Genomic DNA, 27,479 nt, shown 5'->3' with positions numbered 1-27,479 from the left:
CACACACATTAAAACAAAACAGAAACTCTCGGTAAATTATCTAGAGAACATTTGTCCTTGAATCTTGTTTTTTGTGTTTTGTTTTCGGGTGTACTCTCCAAGATGAACGGATTACAAAATGTACCTTCGGGTATTAGTATGAATTAACTCATTATATAGGGAATCAATAAAACCTTTAATAAGTAAGAAGTATATTGCACAATGCCAAGCTTACGGAGCAATAAAGTATTCAGATTCTCAGCCTGTGCGTTCCCGGGAAGCCTCTCCAAAGAGCTGCAGAATGGTCCCTAGAGCCTGGCATTCTGTTTGTGCTGCCATTTTGTTATTGGTACAAGTCTCAGATTCTACTTCATCCCCTAGTAAAAGCAACTGCTAGAGAGTTGGTCACAACTCTTTCTCTAGTAGACAGTTTCTGATTGTATGGAGACTCTCCAGTGCAAATTCTGGTTGGTGTCTTGTCTGCATTGCCTAGGCTGCTTCTTTCACCCCTTTCGAGATTCAGTCTGTTTGGTATATTTTTGTTTTACATATTTTTAGGAATACACTTGCTTCATAAATCATGATATATAGTTTTTGAATATTAAAAAAACTAAAATGTCTAGAGAAGATGCAAACTCAAACATCTCATATTAAGTTCCTCCCTGTGTGAGATGTACTGAATACTCTGAGGGGTACGGAGATGAATAAGGCACAGTCCCCATTTCCAATGATGTATTCTCTCTAGGAGGAGACATTCACAATTGAGGTTTTGCATTCTCAATAAATATTAAATGAACACCTATTATGTGGTAGGCACTGTTCTTGGCATTCGAGATTCATCAGGGAATAGGACAGATCTAATCAATACTCTTATTTTCCTTTTTCTTTTTTTAATTCAAGTACAATTAGCATACAGTGTTACATTAGTTTCAGATGTATAATGATTCAACAATTCTGTACATTTCTCAGTGCTCATTGAGATAAGTATACTCTTAATCCTCTTTACCTATTTTTCCCCTCTCCCCCATCCACCTCCCCTCTGGTAACCACTGGTATGTTCACTCCTGCCCTAAATCGTTACTACTCTTAGTGAATGTTTCATGAGCATTCTCTATGTGCTGGGATATACAAAAATCATAGCCCTTGTCCTTAAGGCATTTACAGATGATAAGAGTGAATCAGATGTCAAATAAGTTTTTGACGTGGAAGCAAGCTGGCCTGTTAGGAGGCCACTGTGGTCTCAACAAGGTGAGAGGGTGAACTGTGGCTGGAGGGGTAGACTCCTGGCAACTTTAAAGGGAATTGTAGCAGACCTGGGGCACGTTGGGAAATTAAATAAGAGTTTGCCCAGAGTGGTTGATCTTTGGATACACCCTTTTTTCAGTGCTGGACAGGAATTCTAAGACCGTAGAACCAGGTTATCTAGACCTATAAAAGGTGAAAACTGTCTGCATTGTCACCACAATAGGTGGTCGTGAGGTACATATGAAATATTACATCTTTTAAAAACGAAAGTACTATGTAAGTGCTTCATTATTAGCTGTAATTTTCGGAGTTTATAATATTATGAAGGTGATGACTGTATCTACTGTTTTGGCCAGACACTGTTAGACATTTTATGGGCATTATCTCAATTCAGTCCAGAATACTGAACCTAGGCCTTTAAAGACACTAAGATATTTCCACTAACTGCTGAGACTTATGTTGCTACTACAGGATAGATAACTATAGGATAAATAATCTTAAATCTTTTGAACTCTCTGTACTATTTTACAATTTGAAGTATACCTATATATACTAAGATGAGTTTGTTAGACCACTGGAGCTGTTGGTTTCAAGGTCACCTCACCTCGCTGTGGCTGCAGCTAAGCCAGAAGTTGCTGTTGCTGCTTCCACTGCTGCCATCACCACTGACTGTCACAGAATCTTGTGACTCAGGCACTGAGTCTGGCCACCACAGCTGCCTCCCAACACTTGCGTGTCCCACCTTGTCTGCCAGGGGCAACATCAGCAGGTAGATGGCCTGTGTTCAGTTCTGCCTTCCAGATCTCATTAGTGGGACATAATTTACATCAAGAACTCTAGCGTAAAGAGTATCTAGAGAATGTAATTTCTTCGATTTCTAACCTCCATTTGGCATGAGGGTAGAATGAAGGGTTGAGAGAGCCTCTCTGTAGAATCTGCTTGATCTTATTCATGTTGCTTATTCTGAACCATTTGTTAGGAACATGAACTTCCTGAGAAGAGGGAGAAAAACTTCTGAGCTAGACTATTCAAAGGGAATAGTATGTGTTTTCTTGCTTGAGCTAGGAAAGAGCTTTGAAAACCGGAAGAGGTGGAAGTGACTAGGTTATTTCAGGTGCAGGTGGAGAAGTAAGCAGGAATCAGACCCTGTAGGCCTTTCTAGAGCATGTTAAATATTTTAGATTTTCTGTTAAGAAAAGCATCTTAGGTAGGGGAATGTTATGATTCAACTTGCCTTGAATAGCCTCACTCTGCCTGCTGTATTGGGAGCAGTAGAATCTAGGAAGCTTCATAAACCAGGAAGAGTGAAATCTAAGAAATCAATAGTCTAGACAAGAGAATATGGTGACAGAGTGGAGGAAAAGAGAAATAGACTGATGGACTATATTTCAGCATTTTATTGACAGGACTTCATAATAAATTGGGTGCTAAAGGTGCCAAGAATGAGTCCCAGCTGTTTCATTGTTTTGTTCCTTTAGGGGAGTTTCCAAGTATTGAGCTATGTTTCTTAGGAGAGTCAAGGAAGATTGCGTAGCAATTCTTTATTTTATCAGGATGGGGGACTGTAGGGAGCACTTCTTTTTGGGGGAGAGATTGAGAATGCCTCTCAACTTTCTCAGTAGTAATATGACTATATTTCAAAGATTAAATCTCCTAAATGTAGCATTTGGGAAAAACAGAAAATAGGCAACTGTTTACCAAAAAAATATATCATTTTCCCTCTATACTAACATTTATGTTCACAGACAATATAAATGAGTCCTTGTGAGTTTTGCTAAACTATAAAGTAACTTTCATAAAAGTGATCAAAGAGACTTGCCCAACTATTTAAAAGGAGAATGAAGGGATCATCATTTTTATTTTAAAATAACACCTGTGTCAGCCAGTGCCTATTGTTGGCTAAAGTAGCAAAGAGCTCAGCAAGAGGAAATGATTACTATGGCATGTGGTCTATTGAAGCCTTGTGCAAAAGACAGGACTGAATTGTCTAAATGTTTCACCTGAAATCCCATTTAATTATCACCCTCCTCAGGTTCTATAAATTTACATTACATTTAATTTCTGCTTAATGGAAAGTGAGACATGAAGCCTATTGAGAGTTCACAAGCCAGGTGTTTTATGATTCCTCATATTTAAGCAAATCGTGTGGTCTCCAGAGCTAGTAAGATAAGTGTATTTACTGTGAATTCTCTGACAGCTCACTCGATGAGATTAATACATAAGTAGTTGAGTTTAATTTTGCAATTACTCTTTCTGAGTGCTGTGCATAGGTTCTAGAAGGATCCTTAGACTTACAAAAAGTAGCATTTGGATCTCTTTTGTGGTTCCCTTTCCTGCTCCCAATTCCTCCAGTGTCCCATTATCTTGTTTTAGTTGTGAATTAGTCTGGTAGTGCTCATCTCCCAGGAATATAAAACTGTAACTGCGTCAGTTAGTACAAAGTTTCATGAAAATGGAAAAGCTGCTTGAGGGTCAGCTTTGGTGGGATGTTTTTGAAGTACCAAAGAAGTCAAGGCGAGATGTACTTTTTAATGTTACAGGACTCCTTGGCTAAAAGCATGAATATTTCCTGCTTTAATTATGAAAGTTGGTTATTTGGTCAATAATTTATTATTAAGTTATTTTACCCTTGTTGTCTGTGAAATGAGGGCAATAATTGTAACATGATTTTCTGTTTTGCTTCTCAGCTTTGTAGCTGACTGAAGCTATGCTAGTTCCTCTTTTACTATTTATCCACTTGTCTGTATTGTCGCCACATGGTTACCCTATAGTTTAGAGAAGACTTTTTCTTCTTACTTAAATTTTTTTTGAAATTAGACTAATGACCAGGTGTGATTATCCACCATGCACCACTCATTGCATGAATATATTCTATAGTTGATCATTAAGTTGTCTTTCTTAAAAGTTCTGTAAAAAATCAGTAAATTTCATAGCTCTCTTCCCAATTCATTTCTTAAGTAGAGGGTCACTTTCAATCTTGCATATCTCCCTGTATTATAGAGAACTGAAACAGTATGGCTTTCGGAGAAAGCAATTTGTTTTCTTTGTTCAGACATATTTTGTGAGTCTGATAGACTTATAATTCAATAGACAAAAATATTTATAATGGACACAATAATAGAGTAATTACATAAAGTTTCTCTAATTTGTTTTCAGTATTCAGCTAATCACCATCCCACTTAGAGCATTTTTTCCATGTCTTAGATTTAGAGGTCATTCTTTAAGCCAGAATTCTTCCTCCCATTGCAGGATTACCCTAGCAGAATTCTTAGTACTTCTGATGAGCTGTATAATAACCAAGCATTTGACTTGAGGGTGCTCGGCAGGCCAGGTTGTAGTGGCAGATGGATATGACAGGAATTTGGTAGAGTCTGAAAGACAGCAGACCTTCTAAATGCAAGTAAATGTGGGGCTTTAAAGAGTCTCATTTTCTCAGCGTAACCTATCACTTATTAAAACTGCAGTAACTTAAAAAATTATTTATGATATGAAAATCGCATGTTGGTATGTTATGTTGCTTTTATATATCTGATATTCATTTCTGCTTCATTAAGGGAGATGTTTGGTGGGATGGTTTTCACCATAGTGTACAAGTAACCGAGAGCATGAATCTGTTAGGAACAATAAGAGAAAATCTGCCAGGAGACAGAGAAGGAGAAGGATCTGTGGAAGATTCTTCTGGGTTTTCACTTTTAGTGTTTCAGTATTTTTTACTTTTATAGGCATATATGAAATTTTATAATAATCAAAACTAAAATCAATGTATCAATACTTTTTCAAAAAAAAAGAAGAAATGAAAGCCTCAATTTTAATAAAATTTTAATAAATTTTAATAAAAAATTTTAATAAAAAATTCCTCGGGGAGGAATTCAAGTTAGTTTTGTAGGGGAAATGATGTTAGTGGGATTTAAGCTTTCAGGAAGGTGTGAGTGAAGCCTACAAGGTAGGTTTAGGCAAAATATGGAGGACCTTGGATGCCACGTTAAGGAGCTTAGGCATTAGGCAAGCGTGATAATGTCTGCATTGTAGGTGCAAAATGATAGCAGCTCAAACAATGAGTTGAAGGTGGCTTAAAGGGTTTGGGGGAACAGAGAATGTCAGTAAGATGAGTGTGCATTAACCTGGAAGATGGCACTGTGGGTCCAGAACCATCAAAGAACCAGTGCCTAAGGAAAGCAAATTAATGGCATTAACAAAGAGTCTTTAAAATAAGAGAGTTAGTATCCTTGGAGAGATTTAAGGAATATCAGATCCATAAAAAATAATTATAGACACTGAAAATTTTAAACACAGCCAAAAACCATAAGATACCTAGGAATAAACCTAAGCAAAGAGGTAAAGGATCTATACTCTAGAAACTACAGAACACTTATGAAAGAAATTGAGGAAGAAACAAAGAGATGGAAAAACATTCCATGCTCATGGATTGGAAGACTAAACATTGTGAAAATGTCTATGCTGCCCAGAGCAATCTACACTTTCAGTGCCATCACTATCAAAATACCATTGACATTTTCCACAGAGCTAAAACAAACAATCCTAAAATTTGTATGGAACCAGAAAAGACCCCAAATCACCAGGGGAATGTTGAAAAAGAAAACCAAAGCTGGGGGCATCACGATGCCTGACTTCAAGCTATATTGCAAAGCTGTGATCATCAAGACAGCATGGTACTGGCACAAAAACAGACACATAGATCAATGGAACAGAATAGAGAGCCCAGAAATGGACCCTCAACTCTGTGGTCAACTAATCTTTGACAAATCAGGAAAAAATATCCAATGGAAAAAAAAACAGTCTCTTTAATAAATGGTGCTGGGAAAATTGGACAGCTATATACAGAAGAATGAAACTCGACCATTCTCTCACACCATACACAAAGATAAACTCAAAATGGTTGAAAGACCTCAGTGTGAGACAGGAATCCATCAAAATCCTAGAGGAGAACACAGGCAGCAACCTCTTTGACAACAGCCATAGCAACTTCTTTCAAGACACGTATCCAAAGGCAAGGGAAACAAAAGCGAAAATGAACTTTTGTGACTTCATCAAGGTAAAAAAGCTTCTGCGCAGCAAAGGAAACAATCAACAAAACTAAGAGGCAACCCACAGAATGGGAGAAGATATTTGCAAATGACATTACAGATAAAGGGCTAATATCCAAGATCTATAAAGAACTTCTCAAACTCAGCGCCCAATTTTTGAAGTTTAAAAAATAGCAATATATATATATATAATTCTCCCAGAATACAATACAAAAAGACAGATAGAAAATATACAAGAAAAGAGAGAGGGAAGATAGAACCAGAAGTTTCAACATTAATTGCATAGAAATAGCCAAAGGAAAGAAGACATGACATGGAAGAGAGAAAACAATGCAAGAAATATAAGCTGACTAAAGATGTAGCTCTTCACGTTGAATTGTACAACCGTCAACAGACTGTGGAGCAGAATGACTGGCAAATGACCAATGCCTAGCTAAAGAGATAATGCAAGACCTCCAGAAAAGAGAAAATTTTGATTACCTATAAAGAATGGTAATTAGATTGCAGTGGTCTGCAACACCGTATTTGTCATACATGCTGTATATGCAACATGCGTTTTGTGTGTGTGTGTGTTTGTATGTAAGTAGTAGAGACTGTGGAGGGCCGCTCACATCCCCCTCTCACCTTCAAGACCGAAGTGCCTATTCCCCAGCTGTGTTTTGGCAGCAGATAGTAATTCAGTAAGTCTTCCAGATATTCCCTTCTATTGAAGAAAGTCACCTTGCCCAAGGTCATGGCTCCTTCCTTGGAGTGGCCCATATCCAGTGACTTGTCAGTTTGGAGAGATCAAGGCCTCACCTGTTTGCTTCAATTCAGGATGACTCTGAAGGGTCATGGTAGCTCAGAGCTCCCTATAGGATTATCTGAGGCTGCTGTTGTTACTCATTGCAGTTCAACTTATCCCTCTGCCCAATTCCATGTTCCTCACTTCCCCACAAGTGTAGATCCTGAGGCCACTTCCCAATAAACTTGCTGCATACAAATCCTGCCTCAGAGTTGGCATCCCAGAGAATGCAACCTGTTGCAATATTCTTTTCAGCTACCTTTGAGACACTGACTACAATTGACTATGCAAAGAAAATCCCAACAAACTCCTTCAGAGGACGACCAAAGAGACCGCATTCCTTCACCACAGTATGATATGATAGGACATTAACAATGACCCCCCCCAACCACCACCACCACCACCACCACCACCCACGCATGCACGCACGCATGCGCGCACACACCTCTTCAGAATTTGAGTGTTGTGCATATAGAGTGACTTACATGAAAGTAATATTTTAATGAAAATGGTTGAGTGCCAAAAAAGTAGGTACAGGGTAAGTTCTTATGAAACAGCACACTCAAATGGAATCCTTTTCAAGTGTTTTCTTCCTAACTGAAATTATAAGGAAAGGAAAAATTAAGTATTCACCTTCAGGATTTTACAAAATACATCTTACTTTACAGAATGCCAGCTTATCACCATGTGAATAGAGTAGGTATGTAATATCAGGTCTTTAATTGTCAAGAAAATTAGGGGGAACAGAATGAAAGCCATGAATTTAATATACAGCCATCCTTATTTTCTGGTTTATCAAATGTTTTTCTTAAGTAATACATTTATAACTGACATTTGATACAACCTTGTAAAGGAAGACTTAAGTAATTAAATAAATGTACACCTTTAAAATGTGCCAAAGGGACAGAATCACAGGTGTGAATGCTGCTCAGCATTTTTGCACCAGAAATTGCAGCCGCCATAGTTCTTGGTGGTTTCCATATCCATAGCGCTGATCCATTCAGTACTTTGGCCTCTCAGTCTGCAATCCTCTGTTCCTTGGTATTGTTGCCCTCCCCGTGACCTCGGCCATGGTTACCCCCTGTCGGGGAAGGTCATTGAACAGACATGACCACCCATTGACCTAGTCAATCACAGGCTCCTCACCCCCTCCCCTGCCCTTGGAATGTGGGTTCTGCTTGCCTTTCCCACCCCCAGTGGCTGCTCCAAGGACACAGGTCTGAGATAATGATGCGGTGTTGAGAACACCTGTGCAGTATACATGACTGAACCCTGTGAAGGCCTCTGTATAAACTTAAGAGGTGGCTGGTGGTTGCAGGGATCCACTCACCTTGCTGCCACCGAAGTTCCCTTTGCTTGTGAAAACTGCCACTGCTAACCTCTTTCTTCAGTTTCTCCCTGCCCTCTGAGTACAGGGGCCAGTTTCAGAGTACACCTGGCAAATCCCCAGAGGGTCACTAACACCTCCCTCCCTCTCTGCTCACTTCCAATAATTTCAATTTTAAGTATCCTTTCTCTTGACTTTCCAGCTCATTTCTTCGAACACCAATTTTAATAATTGTTCCATCCCACTAGGAGCTTGATCCATTGATCTACCTTTTCAGTGCCGCTTACCCCTCTATCCACCCCCAGGCCCCCGCTTTCCTACTGAGTTTAATTTTTGTTGCCCATCCTTATTATCACTCTCTTGCATACACCCTCAACTCCCTTACCCCTCTCTTGCTTTGTGGTTTTCTTTTGGTAAAGCCCCAACCCTCATTACATTCAACTTTCTACCAGCTCTCGGCCTGCACCCGTGCAGCTGAGTGTGGCTGCCGCAGAACACAGCGCTGTCCTGTGTGATCTCCCTCTGCACTCAGGACCACTAACCTCACCGATGAAGGGCCTCACAGGAGGGCCCTCAGTGCCGTCAGCAATCACAGTTCACTTTCCTAGTTCATTCACTTTCCTGCTCTCTTAAAATGTGTTCGGACCTTCTTGCCTCTCCTGACATCCCCAAAACCTCCTCTCCGGCCTTCCCCTCAGCTGGTGACAATCTTGCTACCCTTTTTACTGCGTAACAGAATCAGTCAAAAGAAAACTACTAGAGGGAACATTAGAAAGTTTCCATATTTTGTTTAGGATAGTGATTACGGAGTCTATACACCTGACAAGATTCATGGGGCACTTAAAACCAATCCATGTTACTTATGGAAGTTACATCTAAATCAAAATTAAAAATAAAGAAAGAACTCCCATAAGTTCCTGCCACTGCATATATCCACTCCCTGCAGTGGGCTCCGTGTGTGGTCTTAGTGCTGAGGATGGATGGTCTGTGCTCCCGGATAAGGCCAACTCCCCCACTCCTGCACTTAACTCCATCACTCCAGCAGTTCTCCCTTCTCCTTCCTGCTTTGTCAGTGTTTCCTTTTGTTGGATCATTCCTATCAGCCTGTAAATGTGCAATTATTTCTCCCATTTTAAAAATAACATTCTCCTCCAGGAAAACCTCGCTTCATTCCACTTTCCTCCATTTACTGCTCCATTTTTCTTCTCCCCTTTGTAGCAAAGTTCCTCAAAATAGTTGCCTATATTCACTTTTCCCAGTTCTACTCCCATTCTCTCTTGAAACCACGTTAATCCGTGTTTTGCTCACCACCAGGCCTCTGAAACCACTCTTGTCAAGGATATCTGTGACTCCATGTTGATAGATCCAGTGTTCAGTTCTCAGTCTTTACCCTACTTGACTTCTTAGCAACACTGGACACTGTTGATGACTCTCTGTCCATGACATTTTTCTTCACGGTCTTCTAGAAAAGGACTCTCCTGGATTTCTTCTTACCTAGTCGGTCGTTCCTTCTCCATCTTCTTTGCTTATCGTCTCTCCTTGTCTCCTTGATTTTCTTATGATGTGGTGCCCCTCTGTCTCCTCTTACTGCCTTCACAATCTCATCCAGCGGATACCTTTAAATACCTTAAAAATGCTACAGACTCCCAAATTGTTATTTGCAGTGTGGAAGACTCCCCTGAACCCTAGACTCATACCAACCATGTATTTGAAAACTTCACTTGGATGTCTTAGGCAACTCAAACTTCATGCGTTCAAAACCAAAATCTGGAGGACTTCCCCTACCAGATGAAGACTTATTATAAAATTATAATAATTAAGACAGCGTAATATAGATGTACAAATAGACAAAACATCCAATGGGACCAAACAGCAAACCAATAAACAGACTCATATCTACACAGAAATTTATATATAACAGAGCTAATCGGTGGAGATTGGTGGGGAAAGAGGGAAACCATTCAATAAATGGTGCTAGGGCAATAAACTATCCATGTGGGAAAAATGGAAATGGATATCCCCCTCACATCATACCCAGAAGTCAATTGTAGGTGAAACAAGAACTTCAGGTGGAAGGCAAAACTTTAAAGATTTAGAAGACAATAGAGAAGAGTATCCTTTGGTCTTGGAGTGAGAATAATTCCTTCAGAAACAGCACAAATCGTAAATGAGAAGATTGGTAAATTTAATTTCATTAAAACTATTTCTGTAAATAAAAATACTAAAGAAAACTCAAAGATAAGCTTCAGACTGAGAAAAGATATTTGAAAGATTATGCAAAGTGACAAAAAATAAAATTCATGATATAATAATAATAAAAAAAACAAGAATAACCCAGTAGGAAATGGATGGAAGAAGACAAGAATAAGCATTTTACAAAAGTGGATGTATATGAAAGGACACGAACCTTCTTTAGTAATCAGGGAAATGTGAACTAAGAACACACGGAGACACCATTTCACACCCACTAGAATAGCAAAATTAATAAGTCAGCCAATGTCAAATGTGGATTTTGATGTGGGTGGTGGGAATTCTTGTGCACTGATGGTTGAGGGCAAATTGTTACAACCACTTAAGAAAATGGTTTGGCAGTACTTAGGAAAATCGAATATGTATGTGTCCTAATCCAGACAAAACTCTTGTATACACGCACCATACTACGTACAAGACTTCTTGTAGCAGAATTGTGTGTCATTTTCAGTGTGCGTGTGTGTCAAAGCAAGGAGAGGAGAGAGAAAGGGGGAGAGAGAAGAATTTAGTTGAATGTCCATCAACAGGAAAATGGATAAAATATGCTCAACTACACATTGGACTTTTATAGTAATAAAAACAAATGAATTACAACTAAACACAACAACATGGACAAATCCAAAAAACCAGTGTTTTGAAAACCAAACAAAACAAAGGAAACTTTAAATAAAATTGAGAGTAACGGGTACCTCTGGGTAGAGGTAGGGATGGGATAGAATGGAGTCAGGATGAAGTCTCACACAGGGGACTTCAAAGTTGATTGTATTAATTTACTTTAGCTAAATAGTGGGTACACGGGTATTTGTTTCCCTTTTAAAAAATATTCATATATATTAAGTACTCTTTTTGTATGTATATATCAAAATTAAAATAGAAGTTTTAGAAATGTTTCACTTAGAATAAAAAAAGACTAATAATAAGTAGGTCATTAATACTCCGCCATCTTTAATTTTTTTAACCTCTTCTTTCTTTTACCCACAGTTTTGAGTTATTTGTAACCATTCTTTCCTCTAATGTGAGCTAGTACTAAGATGATACAACTGGAACATTTTGAAAAATCTTTTGAAGTCAGGGCCACCAAACTAGTTCATTTTAAATCAAGTTGTTAGGATACAAGTCTTTCACAGTAATGGACTGGGTTCCTATTTTATGTGTTTTTCCATAATCTATTGATAAAAAGAGATGTAATTATTGTTACCCTCTAGACTTCCCATCAGGCCACAGAAAAAGCCTTCTGAGTGAACGAGGCTGAGTGAAATCTTTCATTGCTCAAAGTTTTCATACATTCATGCTATTTCCAGAAAAAATCAGTGCCATCAATGTATACATGTATTTCATAAACAGATAATTCAAGTGTTTCATGTAGCTGGTGTTTTTCTTATTAAAACTGAATGACTGACTTTATATGTGAATGTGTATTTAATAGGAAATTGCCCGGCATTTACGCCCTGGAACCCTCAGAGCAATCTTTGGTAAAACGAAGATCCAGAATGCTGTTCACTGTACTGATCTACCAGAGGATGGCCTGTTAGAGGTAAGATAAAGAAGGGTAAATATCCTATTTATATTTCAAACTCATAATCTCAGCAGTTCTAGTGCATAAGAAACCTTTTAATATCCTTGGATTATACTATTACTTGGACACCTGAGGACTTCAGACTGCAGCTTTAAATGACCATGTTGTAGGATGCTGTATATAACTAGTCTTCAAAGAATTAAGGTATTTCTGTGATTGGCACATATTGGTGTATATATATGCCAATATTCTAATGCATATATTTAAGAATAATTTATAAATGAAAAGGTACAGCATTCATTAAGTCATGTGAAATTTGTTTTAAAAACAGGTAAAAATATCATTACCAGAAGTTTCTAGTCATAAAAACGTATCAGTGAAATCAAGAAGTCCAATATGCAGTGTGACTAGCATTCAAAGTAATAGTTAACCATTTACTGACTCTTTATATGCTGGATTCTAACTTGATAGATAAATGTTTTATATAAAGTAATTCTTTGGATCTCCAAAGCAACTCGAATACGTTGGCATTACTATGTCCATTTTTTTCAGGAAAATAAATTGAGACTCAGAGGTTAAATAATATCCTCAAACCATTCATACAGGACAGAGCCATATTTTGACCTCTCATCTTTATAATTAACATAAAATAGGAAACAATGAAAAAATTATGAGAAAATATTAGTGAAAATTAGTCTTTTTTTTTTTTTTAAAGTAGGCTCCACACCCAGTGTGGAGCCCAACATGGGGCTTGAACTCATGTCCCTGAGATCAAGACCTGAGCTGAGATAAAGAGTCAGACACTTACCCGACTGAGCCACCCAGGCGCCCCAGTCTGGTTTGGTTTTTAAAAAGTCATTTCTAGCCCAAAAGCAAAGTTAAAGAAAAAATAGAAATTTTTAACTTTTTACAGTTTTTTTAACTCTTGTATATCAAAAGGAACTGAACTGAAATGAAGGCACATGATAAGTTAGTGATTATAGCATAAATGGCAGAAAAATGATTGATATCCTCAGTACAGTTATTTTAGAGAGTATTATTTGTTTTATGTCAAATTTATCAGTTGGTTTTTTTCCTGCCTTTGAAGTCATACATAGAAATCAGCAAAATAGAAAGGCCTTCCCCCACATTTTGCTTTTCATTTTCTTTTCGTTTCTTTCAATCCACCTGGAATTCGACATATGGTATGAGGTGTGGACTAGTCACCTGTCACAACATCGTTAAATCCTTCCATGCTCCCATTGTTACTTCTCATTTATTAAATATTTATCTACGTCTGTGTCTGTTTCTGAACTTTCAATTTTATTCCATTGGCCTGTGCCAGAAAAATACTATTTTTATTATTGTACTTTATTTATACTTTGAAAATTTTTCTTGGTTCTCTTAAATTTATTCCTCCACATGAACTTATGTGCGTTCAGCCAGTTCTTTACCCCATCCCCACAGGATGCAAATGGGACCTTGACTAACATTTTTTTTTATAAATTAATATTGGACTGACATAAAACTGTGAGTTTCCATCTGTGTATATGGCATGCCTCTTCTTTTATGCAAGCAGTAGAGTCTTTTTTTCATAGGGGTCTTGGACATAGTATATTAAATTTATTCCCATCAGTTTTTTATTTTGTTGCTATAGAGAATGAGTTTGTTAACTCCATTGAAGTTTTCTGCTATAAGCCAAGATGCTGATGTGATAAACAGGCAACTACATGTTAATGTAATCTTATCTAAGCTATGCACCCTGTTATGAAATTTTAACATACTTGTGAGATAGAAAATTGTAACAAACTTCATTTTTTTAATTACCCAAGGTATTGCATGTTTATTTAACATTTTCACCTGTTTTATAAATATTCACTTTACCTTCTGATGGTTTAGGATCTATAGAGTGGTTTGAATACAGACTGTTGTTCAGTGAAACCAGAATATTAATCATGAAATTTATGTCCATTAAAAAATATGATCAAGGTATGCCAGTGATTTTGCTTGTACAATTTGAAGTGGATTATTACTGCCTGCAGTTTACAAAGCCATTTACTAACTGATTAAAATCTTTCTAACTTAACTGCACAGGAGAGTTAATTGTAAGTTAATGGCTGTGTGGTTTAGAGAATTAACCAAAAACCAGAAGTTGGAGCCCCAGCAGCCTCCTCTCGTGTGGCTGGTAATTCATAGTTGATGTGACCTTGGATAAGTCATTTTTTCTTTCCATGCCTCACTTTTATCAGCAAAATAGAATAAAAAATTCTGGTCTAAACAAGGGTGTTCTTCCAGTTAGGGATTAACTCTTTGTGGATTGTTACTTGGCTTTAAATGGTAACGTATTATAAAAACACTTAGAAGCCAGAAGAGTTATCTGATCATTCGTCTTCAAAGTGAAATTCAGAGTGACATTAAGACAAGCTGTCTGATCAGGGAAGCATGAAATATGGCTACTCATTAAGGGAACATCCTTTAGGTGTCGGGTGACCATAAAATGTATTGTCTAATCCGGGACCTTTCTGAAAGGCAGCTCCAATCAGACAAGATGCTAGGACAAAAGGCATAAGCCAGAACTGTCATTAGCACACTGGGATTATAGGCTCTCTATTTATATGGGAGCCAGGGAAATGGGAAAACGTTTCTTCTCATTAATCTTTTCCTCATGTGATGTTTACTGAGCTGAGTTTGTGTTGTGTATGTAGACCTTAGAAGGTATGGTTTCAATTCATATTTTGTCACCATCTATTTTATGTACTTAGTCTTATAGCAAATGAGTATAGTATGTATTACTTGCTGACATTGTGATAGGATTTCAGAATCAAACGAGACGTTTCTCCTGTCCTTATTGAGCTCACAGTAAGTTTCAGAAGTCAGGGATCTCAGCACGAATATCGAATCTGCTGTATTTGGATGCTCCTAATTGTGACATAGCCATTTTTGTGGTTGTAGGAATAAATGGCAGCACCTGTGGTATGAGACATTCTATGATGTTATTTCATTGGTAATGTTCCTGATCAGTAGTAACTCTAAAGATCTTAAATTCGAGCTTCAAAGAAAGCATTAATGGCAAAATGTATAGCTAAACTAGTAATCAAAGAAATAACAGTTTTTTACTAAGGGCAAAGAATTTTTAAAGTATCACTGTCCACTGCTGGTAAAGCTACAGTTAAACAGATACCCTTATATTGCTGGTGATAGTGACATAGAAACAGGTATTGAAAGCCATGGGTTTTTCCCATTTGTTCCAGAATTCTACTTCTTATAATCTAACCAAAGGGGGAGGTGGCAGCAGGATGACAAAATAGAAAGTTATCTGCATAGATGTTCATTGAAGGAGTATTTGGGGTAATTAAAATTGGAAATAATGTGCGTATCAAAGGTATATCGATCATCCCTCCTCTGAGAAGGGTTTCTTGATACCTGTTGTCTGCATCAGAGATCCTTCTGTATGTGTGTTTGCCTAGGATTTTGCTTCCCTCTAACACAGTGGCACAGCCGAGAGATGACCTAGCTCTGCGCCGGGGGCAAGTTCCTCATTTCATAAAATGAAGGGCCTGCCCTATCAAATAGCATAGTGCCTGGCACAGAGTAATTGCTCAACAAATGATAGCAATTACATTATTATTATTACTACAGCCCATTGTGTTTTGCTTATATGTATGTCTTCATAAGACTGAGTACTCATAGGGAAGAAAATCTGTCTTGCCCAGCATATAAAAGCTCCACCATAAATCATTTTTGAAGAAAAAGAGGGAAGGGTCTGGTGAAATAAATTATGGTTCATGCACTCTATGCAAAAGTGTATAACCTTTTTGTAAAAAAAATGATGATGGAGACCTCAGCAGTGGATTCCAGCCTCGGTTGCATATTGGAATCACCTAGACCATTTTAAAAATACTGATGCCCAGACCTACCCTTAGAGATTATAATGATTTTCCTTTTGAAATAACTTCAAACTTACAGAAAAGTTGCAAGTACAGTACAACTAAGTTTTTTTCATGAACATTTGGGATTAAGTTGCCAACATAATGCCCCATATCTCTGAGTACTTTAGTGTATATTTTTTAACATAAAAGGGCATTTTCCTACATAACCACATTACGAGCATCCAAGTAAGGAAATTAACAGTGATACATTGCTACCATTTAATTTTTAAACCCCATTCAAATCTCTCCCATTTTTTCCTTCCTGATTCTTTTTTTTTATTAACATATAATATATTATTTGTTTCAGGGGTACAGGTGTGTGATTCATCAGTCTTACACAATACACAGCACTCACCACAACACATACCCTCCCCAACATGCATCACCCAGCCACCCCATCTGTCCCACCCCCCTCCACTCCAGCAAACCTCAGTCTGTTTCCTCAATAATGTGTTTTAGTAGCAAAAGGATCCAGGTTAGAATCACTCATTGCATTTAATTCTCTGCTTAGTTTCTTTCAGTGTGGAATTCTCCTCAGATTTTCCTTGACTTTCGGGACCTTGACACTTTTGACAATAACAAGCAGATTCTAATGTAATTGACCTATTTATACCTTTGCTCATCGGAAGCTTTTCTATGTGGTTTCCGTGTACACTTCTAACAAGATACCGGCACATTGATTTTGCTGAACGGCATATGTTGCTTATACAGAGAGTCATTTGTTGGCTTCCCATTGTCCTTGAAGCTGTCTGATGCCTGTTTGATTTTATGACTCAACATTGTGTATGCCTCCCCTCTGCTCCACTTAGTCTGAGCCCGATGCTCACAAGCGTCGCTGATGATGCTTCCTCAGTTTTACTTTCTCCTTCCTTTATCTTTCCCAAAGCTTCTGTGCTGCTCTTGTTGCTTCCGTAGTCTGTTCCCAGAACTGTTGTTTTCTGATTATTTTCACAGGAACAACCAACACTTTACATGTACTGAATTTGAAATTCTCAAAGTTGCCAAATAGGTATACAGTAGAAAATATGTTTGAATTTCTAATTCTATTCATCAAAATGATCTATCAGTCATTTATTCAGATATTTACATTTTTAAAATTATAAACACAGCACTGGGGACACAGCAATAAATAGGATACATGCAGCCCCTGCCCTCACAGAGCTTACCTTTTAGGAGACAGTAATCATAGTCATTGTTTTTTAGAATCATGAAAATATGGATCTTGCCTCTGTTTTTGTTTTCCAACTATTCTGTAAATTGGTTATATCTTTTTTGTGGTTATAAAATAAGAATTTTATTCACTCATTTATGGAACATAAGAAGTAGGGAGATCGGTAGAAGAAAGGGAAGAAGAAGGGGGGGTAAACAGAAGGGGGAATGGACCATGAAAGACTATGGACTCTGGGAAACAAACTGAGGGCTTCAGAGGGGAGGGAGGTGAGGGACTGGGATAGGCTGGTGTTGGGTAGTAAGGAGGGCACGTATTGCATGGTGCACTGGGTGTTAATACGCAAGTAATGAATCATGGAACTTTACATCAAAAACTAGGGATATACTGTATGGTGACTAACATAATATAATAAAAAATTATTATAAAAAATAAAAAAATAAAATAAAGACATGTTTAAAAAGGAAAAAAAATGAAATAAGAATTTTTATAGTTTATAAAATAGGGACACCAGGGTGGCTTAGTCGGTTGGGCATCAGACTCTTGATTTCAGCTCAGGTCATGATTCCCAGGGTCGTGACATCGAACCGGTATTGGGCTCCACACTCAACTCCTTGAGATTCTCACCCTCTCCCTCTGCCCCTCCCCACCCCCACACGTGCTCCCTCTCTCTCTCTAAAATAAATAAATAAATCCTTTAAAAAGGTTATAAAATATTTCATTGTAGATATAAATAGTCAATCGAAACAAATCTTGAAATTGGATATAGAATTATTTCTGCATTGATTCTTGTTCTGGTATACTCTAGAAAAAAATTAATCAAGCATTAACCAGAAATAAACATAGGTGTAGGAGTAAGATGATTGGACAGGCCTGGATTTCTTGGCTGTGGTTCATATGGGTCTCTGCACACACTGACACTCATAATTTATCTTTAATTTTAGTTTGTATCTCAAAGGAAGAGTTGTGATTTTTACCAGTACATTGTCAAAGAGGGAACAACTTGTCCAAAGACAAGAGCAAACAGCATTCTGTAAGAGATTTAAAAATAGTTTAGTAAGGCTGAGACTTTGACCTTGAGGTGGAAAATGACAAGAGATAAGGCTAGGAAAGTCATCAAGGGCCTTGTAAAATCATGTTGAGACATCTGAACTTTATCCAGAGGGCAACAGGAATCCGAATAAATGTTTTACGCGGGGGAATAGCACAATCCTATCTGTGTTATAGGGCTCAGTCTGGCTGCAGGATGGAGAACAGATCAAGGGGGTTGGGGATGATGGGGGAAGAAGGTCAGTCTGGAGGGAGACCAGGTAGAAGGCTGCGTAGGTAATTTCGGGGAAGATTCTGGTAGCCTGAATGGATGTGGCAGTAGGAATAGCTCGAAGCGTGAGCTTCAGAAGACATTTAGAGGGCTGGAACTGACAGCCTCAAAGACTAATTGGATGTGAAGGATAACCTATGGCAATGAGACAAGATTAACTCCTATCTCTAAGTGAAGATGATGGAGGCTACCATCGTTATCTGTGATATCCAAATTTCTGAAAACCAAAGTTCTTTCATAAATTCGATGGCAAAGCCTAACCTGATCTTATGTATAATTTTTCTACAACCCACTTAGTGTGGCTGTTCACACTGCTGTAGAAGTTTTAATGTATTAGATTATGTATGGAAAACTCCCCAGACTCCTGGTACAATATAAAATATGTATACCATATATATTCAATGACTTCTGTATAATATGGTGCATGTATACCTTATTACTATTCCAAGTTTCAAAGTATCTGTCATCAGGAGTTTGAATAAAGGGTAGTGGAGAAGGTTTGAAACAGCCATGGATAAAGAGCTGATCACAAAATAAAGATTTCTGGGTGATAGTTATGGTTTAACTGATTTGAGATACTTTGTGTATCATGAACTTACTGTTTTTCTGATGTACAGTTGGAATGAACAGGGATGACACTTTTGCAGGTGGGTGCATGAGGCAAGATCATTGAGAATGTTAGCAAGAGTTGTTGAAGTTATAAATAAGGGAAGGCTTTCAGCTTATGGACAGGGGTCCTAGAACAACTGAGAGCAGGAGCTGTGGTCAGAGTAGACTCGTCTAAATTTAAAATTTCAGAGGAGGAGCTTCTCATGGCGATAAGGTTCAGGATGTGGCCATGGAAGAGGTGACCAGTGTGGAGTGGAAGTCACCAGAGATGTGGAACCTTCAGTGATTGAAAGTCTCCTGGGGGAGCACCTGGGTGGTCAGTCAGTTAAGTGTCTGCCTTCGGCTCAGGTCATGATCCCAGTGTCCTGGGATCGAGCCCCGCATCGGGCTCCCTGCGCAGCAGAAGCCTGCTTCTTCCTCTCTCTCTGCCTGCTGTTCCCCCTGCTTGTGCCCTCTCTCCCTGTAAATAAATTAATTAAACAAATAAACAAAAAAAGTCCCCTGGGATCCTGGCTGGGAGTGGAGAGGAAAATGGAGATCCAAAGCCTAAAGTTTTCAGCAAAGTAGAGACGGCGAACCTGAGGTGTGACAGCAACAAGGAGAAGAGAGGATCTAGCCAGATGGTAGAGGCTCAGAGTTCAGGTCCTACATGAGGGACGAAGGAGAGCACTACTTCTACAATCCTGGCCAAAGAAGTTTCACCCATGGCCCCAAAGAAGTGATGCCTTCAGACACATCCAGGTTTCATTTAAGGCTGGGAGGCCTGGTGAAGAAGTTCAGGTTTCAAGGTAGTTTACTTTGAGACTGAGGGGCCGGAGGGAGCAAGGACAGTGGGAGACTGGTGGAGGGAAGAAGAACCCCAGAGCCATAGAAGAGTAATAAGATGGAGGAAAATAGGTGACCAGAATGGCTTCCATCTTGGTGGATGGGATGTTACAAGTTAGTAGTTGTTTTTCTGCCCCATAGTTAGAGATTTGAATGTAGGCAGCAGGGGTCTACAACCTCAGGAACCCAGGCTCCACCTTCTTGTTCCTCACAGACATTCTCAGCTTGTTGCCTTGTGGTCCCCCTTCGTGGGTGTTGGAAATACATTTATCACTTCTGTGATCCAGGCGTGAAGAAGAGGAAGAGCAAGGGGCAAAGGTAAAAATACCAGCTCAGTCAGCATCCTCTTCTCTGCCCACTCGAAGGAGATTTTCCAGGAGCGCCACCCAACAAATTGCTTATGATTTACTTGCTAGAATTTAGTCCAATGGCCACCCCCTTCTTCAAGAGGAGCTGGTTAATATAGAGAGCAGTGAGAACATTGCTACCTCCAACAAAATCAAGTTTCTGTTGGAAGGAAGAAAGGGAGAGTGAGCACTGGGGAGGGGAAGAGCAGCATCTGCCGTAAACGGCCAACAAGAATAACAGGAATTTAGCTGGGACCAGGTTTCCAGTAGAATTGGCCCCTGCTGTCCTTCAGTATGGTGGTTCTCAAGAGTCGTCCCCTGATCAGCAGCATCTGCATTACCTGAGAACTTGGTGGAAATGAAACTCTCTGGCCCCATCCTAGACTGCTGACTCATAAACGCTGGGAGTCTGGCCCAGGAAATCTGCTTTATGAGCTTTCCAGATGATTCTGATGCCCCTAGGGTAGTGGGTTTTCTGCCAATAGCATGCATCAACATCACCTATGGAGTTTTATTTTTTTTTTAATTTTTATTTTTATTCCAGTATAGTTGACACACAGTGTTACATTAGTTTTAGATGTATAATATGTAGTTTTTAAAACTACGTAAGCCTGGAGCTCTATCATAGAAGATTCTGGTTAAGTAGGTTTGGGATGAGCCTCTTGTATCCATGGAGGTGTTTTGGGGGGCTGGGCTTGTGGTTTATGTTGCAGGTGATTCTGATATAGATAATAATTAAACTCGCATTTGGAAAATACTGACTTTTGTGCCTTTTGGGGAAAAGTTGGCTGTGGTTGTGCTTTTGAGGAAAACTTAGACCCTGTCAGCAGGCCAACAAAGAGATTATTTTGCTTCCAGGACCTAGAATTGGAAATAGCAGCAACCTCTGGAATTTGAAGGGAGCTGTAGCCTCTCTCAGTGGATTCAGCTGCAGCCAAGGGTTATTATGGTTCCAGGGAGGGCCAGCCTCTGGATGGGGGAGCCTGTGGCCTCTCAGGAAGGAGCCAGTCATGACCTGGTTGACTGCCTGGATTTCTTGGTGGACATCTCAGTGTTGAGGCTGCCATATGCCCTTTCAGGGAATGACTAGAGGCCTGGTTGTGTGTGTGTGTGTGTGTACACATATGCATGTTTGCATGTGTGTATGCGTGCGCGTGCGCACACACACACACACACACATGCATTAATGCAGTCCAAGGCTGACAAGGACAGAAGCCTTGGGTCTCTCACAGCTGAAAACAATTTTTCTCAGGTTCTTCAGATCTGCACTCCCCACTTAACATGGGCATGTGACACACAAGCGTGCAGGGGACTGAGCCGTATCTTTTTCCCTTGCTAGTTGTGTAAGTGCCTTGAGGGCCTGGACCTCTCAGACTTTTGAATCTCTAGCCCCTGCCTAGCACACCGCAGGCTTGTTGGCAATGTCTGTGAAGTAAACACATGGAGCGGCATCTCATGCATGAGGACAATGTGCCTCCATCCCCCTTCTCTTTGCATATGGCTGAAATGTCACACCCCGATGAGGTGAGCCCACTTTCAAGTGCCACATCCCACTATCCTCTCCATTTACTAGTTGTCAGAAAAGTCGTCTGCTTCTTGTGCTGCTGACTGTATGCACCTAAAACGTGAGCTCTTTGTGTGGGGAAAGCTGATGCTTTGCGTAGGTTTTTCGTCCCCTCAAACGTAGTATTTCAAAAGTCTCTACATTAACCTTAAAAATATCATATAATAATTGATAGCATTAGGCTATCAAATTCTAATTCTTTATGGCCTGATTGGTAGTAAAGAATTGATACTTTCTCAGATAAAGGAATCATGGATTAAGGAGCAAATTCGTGTACCCTCCTGTATCCTGTTATATGTAGAGCTCGTATTCCTTGCTAGATTACTTTGCTAGATTACTTTGCTTACTTCTTCCCCAGAAAGTCCACATACTATCTCAGTGAGAAAGGGATCCTAATATTTCTCTCATTTAGCATAGGTAGGAATTTAGTTTTTTATTCACAGCAATATTGGATTTCTATTTATAAAATGCTAGAATAACTTATTCCCAATAGTCATAATAACTTTTTACTCCATGGAAATTTCTCTATCCATTAAAACTATAATATCCAGGCAGTCATTATAATGACTGAAATCACATTCCACGCAGGAAGTTTTCAGGTCCGTAGGTCCCCCCCTTTCTCTTTTTTTTTTTTTTAAAGATTTTATTTATTTATTTGACAGAAATAGAGACAGCTAGTGAGAGAGGGAACACAAGCAGGGGGAGTGGGAGAGGAAGAAGCAGGCTCACAGCAGAGGAGCCTGATGTGGGGCTCGATACCAGAACGCCGGGATCACGCCCTGAGCCGAAGGCAGACGCTTAAGGACTGAGCCACCCAGGCGCCCCTCCCCCTTTCTCAAATATAGCCCCAGCTCCAGCTTTCTTTGCATTGGTTATCTTTTCAATCAGAAAAGTAACAACTCTTATGGACTTAACAATTTAAGGATTATATTTAGTATGATTGATCCCACTTTATTTTTTTATTGAAGTATAATTACCATGTAATGTCTTATTAGATTCAGGTGTACACATATTGATTCAACAATTTTATATATTACTTAGTGCTCACCATACTAGGGGCAGTTGCCATCTGTCACCGTACGACCTTATTACAATATTATTGACTATATTCCCTATGTTGTACGTCTCACCCATGACTTATTTCATAACTGGAAGTTTATACCTCTTAATCCCCCCCTTTTTTTTTAAAGATTTTATTTATTTATTTGACAAAGAGAGACAGCCAGCGAGAGAGGGAACACAAGCAGGGGGAGTGGGAGAGGAAGAAGCAGACTCATAGCGGAGGAGCCTGATGTGGGGCTCGATCCCACAACGCCGGGATCACGTCCTGAGCCGAAGGCAGACGCTTAACGCCTGCGCCACCCAGGCGCCCTTTAATCCCCCTTTTTTGGTCCTTCCTCAAACCTACACGCTCTGGCAACCACCAGTCTATTCTCTGATTTAAGAGTGTGTTTGTTTTTTGTTTGTGTATTTTGTTTCTTAGATTCCACATGTAAGTGAAATCATATGGTATTTGTCTTTCTCTGTCTGACTTATTTCATTTAGCATTTAAGATTTTTATGGTTTCAGATCTCACATGTAGGTCTCTAATCTATTTTGAGTTTATTTTTCTGTATGTTGTAGGAACTAGCTGGTCCAGTTTTGCGTATAGCTGTCTGGTTTTCTAAACACCATTTATTGAAAAGACTGTTTCCCCCCCTAGTTTATTCTTGCCTCGTTTGTGTTAGATTAATTGAGCATGTGAACATAGGTTTATTTCTAGGCTTCCTACCTGTTCTATTGATCTGTGTGTCTATTTTTGTGCCAGTACCATACTGCTTTGATTGCTATGGCTTTGTAGTATGTCTTGAAATCTGGGATTGTGATAATTCCAGCTTTTTCCCTCATTCTCAAAATTGCTTTAGCTATTCAAAGTATTTAGTGTTTCCAAAGATTTTTCAGATTATTTGTTCTAATTCTGTGAAGAATGTTATAGGTATTTTGATAGGGATTGTACTGAATCTGTAGGTTGTTTTGGGTAGTATGGATATTTTAACAATATTAATTCTTCCAATCCATGAGCATGGTATATCTTTCATTTGTTTGTGTCGTTTTCAGCTTCTTTCATCAGTATTTTAGTTTTTAGGGTACCAATCTTTCTCCTCGTTGATTAAGTTTATTCCTAGGTATTTTATTATTTGTGGTGCAATTTTAAATGGCATTATATTCTTAATTTCTTTTACTGCTTCTTTGTTATTAGTAGATAGAAACAACAGATTTCTGTATATTAACTTTGTATCATGTAACTTTACTGAATTCATTTATCAGTCCTAATAGTGTTCTGGTGGAGTCTTTAAGATTTTCTATGTATAGTAACATGTTATCTGCAAGCAGTGAGTATTACTTCTTCCTTACCAATTTGGATACTTTTTATTTCTTTTTATTGTCCTGATTGCTGCAGCTAGGATTTCCAGTACTATGTTGAATAAAAGTGGTTTTTTAAAAGTGGACCTCCTTGAAAGGAAAAGCTTTCAGTTTTTCACCATTGAGAACGATGTTAGCTGTGAGTTTGTCATATATGGTCTTTATTATGTTGAGGTATATTTTCTTTAAACCCACTTTGTGGAGTTTTTATCATGAATGGATGTTCTATTTTGTGAAATTTTTTTCTCTGTACCTTTTAAGATGATCACTTGCTTTTTATCATTTCTCTTATTAATGTGATGTATCACATTGATTTATGAATATTGATCCATCCTTGCATCCTGGGAATAAATCCCACTTGATTGTGGTAAATGATTTTTTTAATGTATTGCTGGATCCAGTTTGCTCACAGTTCGTTGAGGAGTCTTATACCTGTGCTCATCAGAGATATTGGTCTGTAATGTGTGTGTGTGTGTGTGTGTGTGTGTGTGTGTGTGTGTGTGATGTCCTTATCTCATTTTGGTGTCAGGGTAATTAATGCTGGCCTCATAGAATAAATTTGGAATCTTTCCTGCCCCTATTTTGGAATAGTTTGAGAATAGGTACTAACTCTGCTTTCAATGTTTGCTAGAATTCATCTGTAAGGCCCTGTGGCCCTGGATTTTGTTGGGAGTTTTTTGATTACTGATTTAATTTAGTTGCTAATAATTGGTCTGTTCAAAGTTTCTATTTCTTCCTGATTCAGTTTTGGAAAGTTAAATGTTTCTGAGAATGTATCCATTTCTTCTAGGTTGTCCAATTTGTTGGCATATAATTTTTCATACTATTCTCTTACAAACTTTTGTATTTCTGTGGTGTCAGTTGTTATTTCTCCTCATTCATTTCTGATTTTATTTGTGTTTCTTTTTGTTTTTTGATAGTCTAGCTAAAGGTTTATCAATTTTATTTATCTTTTCAAAAAGCAGCTCTAGGTTTCATTTATCCTTTCTATTGTCTTGTAGTCTCTATTTCATTTATTTCTGCTCTAGTCTTTATTATTTCCTTCTTTTAGCTAGCTTTGGGCTTGTTTTCCCTAGATCCTCTGGTGTACAGTTAGGTTGTTTATTTGAGATTCTTCTGGTTTTGGATGGAATGTTCCATATATATCTATTAGGTCCATGTGGTCTAATGTGTTGCTCAAAGCCACTGTTTCCATGTGGTCTAATGTGTTGCTCAAAGCCACTGTTTCCACTGTTGATTTTCTGTCTGGATGATATATCCATTGATGTTAAATGGGATGTTAAAGTTCCCTATTATTATTGTATTACTGTCAATTTCTCCCTATATGTCTGTTAATATTTGCTTCATGTATTTAGATGCTCCTTTGTTGGTTACATAGATATTTACAGTTGTTATATCCTGCTGTTGGATTGGTCCCTTTATAATTATGTGGTGCAGTTTTTTGTCTCTTGCTACAGTTTTTGTTTTAAAGTCTACTTTGTCTGATATAAGTATTGCTACCCTGGCTCTTTTTGTTTCCATTTACGTGGTATGTTTTTCCATCATTTCACTTTTAGCCTATGCGTGTCTTTAGGTCTGAAATGAGTCTCTTGTAGGCATCACGTAGATGGGTTTTATTTTTTTAATCCCTTCAGTCATTCCATCTTTTGATTAGAGCATTTAGTCCATTTCTATTTAAAGTAATTATTGATAGTTATGTACTTACCGCCATTATGTTGTGTTCTGAGTTTTGTTTGTTTTGTTGTTTTTGTTTTTGCTTTTTTTTTTTTTTTTTGTAGTTCTGCTCTTTTCATTTCTCCTTTTGCTCTCTTCTCTTGTGGTTTTATGGCTTTCTTCAGTGTTATGCTTGGATTCCTTTCTCTTTATATTAAGTTCAAACACATTCTAAAAGCACTAAATTGTCACTCCCCACTCCCCATTTTATGTATATAATGTTATATTTTACATCTTTTTGTTTTGTGTATCCCTTTCCTAATTTTTGTAGATATAATTGATTTTACTGCTTTTGTGTTTTAACCTTCATATTGGCTCTGTAAGTGGTTAATCTGTACCTTCACTATGTTTCCTTTTACCTGTGAAGGTTTTTTTCATAATTTTTTCCTTAATTCTAGTTATGGCCTTTTCTTTCCACTTAAAGAATTCCCTTTAATATTTGTGTGAGGCTGGTTTAGTGAAGATAAACTTTTTAAACTTTTGTTCATCTAGGAAATTCTTTATTTCTCCTTCTATTCTTTTTTTAAAATTCTTTTAAAGATGTATTTATTATTTAGAGAGAGAGTGAGAGAGAGCATGCACACATTGGGGAAGAAGCAGAGGGAGAGGGAAAGAGACAATCTCAAGCAGACTCCCCACTGCGTGTGCAGCCTGACGCGGGGCTCAGTCTCATGACCCTGAGATCATGACCGGAGCTGAAATCAAGAGTCGGATACTTAACTGACTGAGCCGCCCAGGTGCCCCTCTCTCCTTCTATTCTTAATGATAATCTTGCTGGGTAGAGTATTCTTGGTTGCAGGTTTTTTCCTTTCAGCACTTTGAATATATCACGCCGTTCTCTGCTGACATGCAAAATTTCTGCTTAAAAATCAGCTGACAGCCTTATGCATTTCTCTTGTATGTAACTTTATTTTTCTCTTGCTGCTTTAAAAATTCTCTATCATTACTTTTTAGCATTTTAATTATTACGTGTCTTGGTATGGTCCTCCTTGGGTTCATCTTGTTAGGGCTCTGTGTGCCTCTTGGACTTGGATGTCTGTTTTCTTCCCCAGATAAGAGAAGTTTTCAGCTATTACTTCTTCAAATATGTTTTCTGCCACCTTCTCTTTCTCTCTCTCTCTCTCTCTCTCTCCCTCTCTCTCCTCCTTCTTGGATCCCTGTAATGTGAATTTTATATGCTTAATGATGTCACTGAGTTCCCTTAACCTGTTCTCATGTTTTATTATTCTTTTTTTTCTTTTTGCTGTTCAACTAATTTGCTTTCTATTTTCCTGTCTTCCAGATCACTGATCTGGTCTGCATTCTATAATCTGCTATTGATTCCCTCTAGTTTATTTTTACTTTCAGTTATTCAATTCTTCAGCTCTGACTGGTTCTTTTTTATACTTTCTGTGTCTTTGTTGAAGTTCTCACTGAGTTCATCCACTCTTCTCAAGTCCAGTGAGTATCTTTATGACCATCACTTTGAATTCTTT

The 27,479-nt window shown here is 38.4% G+C and overlaps 1 protein-coding gene across 4 annotated transcripts in view; it reads left to right on the top strand.

Moving 5' to 3' along the window:
• The window catches only part of NME7 (NME/NM23 family member 7), a 243,095-nt gene that overhangs the window by 176,167 nt on the left and 39,449 nt on the right, over positions 1–27,479 (top strand). For all 4 annotated transcript variants that reach the window (XM_008695848.2, XM_040636186.1, XM_008695838.2 and 1 more), the window contains exon 11: positions 12,057–12,164. In XM_008695848.2, the coding sequence (XP_008694070.1) occupies positions 12,057–12,164 (108 nt within the window). The remainder of the gene's footprint in view (positions 1–12,056; positions 12,165–27,479) is intronic.

This window comes from Ursus maritimus, unplaced genomic scaffold (assembly GCF_017311325.1).
Source record: "Ursus maritimus isolate PB19 unplaced genomic scaffold, ASM1731132v1 scaffold_2, whole genome shotgun sequence".
Lineage (NCBI taxonomy): Eukaryota > Metazoa > Chordata > Mammalia > Carnivora > Ursidae > Ursus > Ursus maritimus.
Note: the sequence above shows the minus strand (reverse complement) of the source record. Positions and strands in the feature narration are given on the sequence as shown.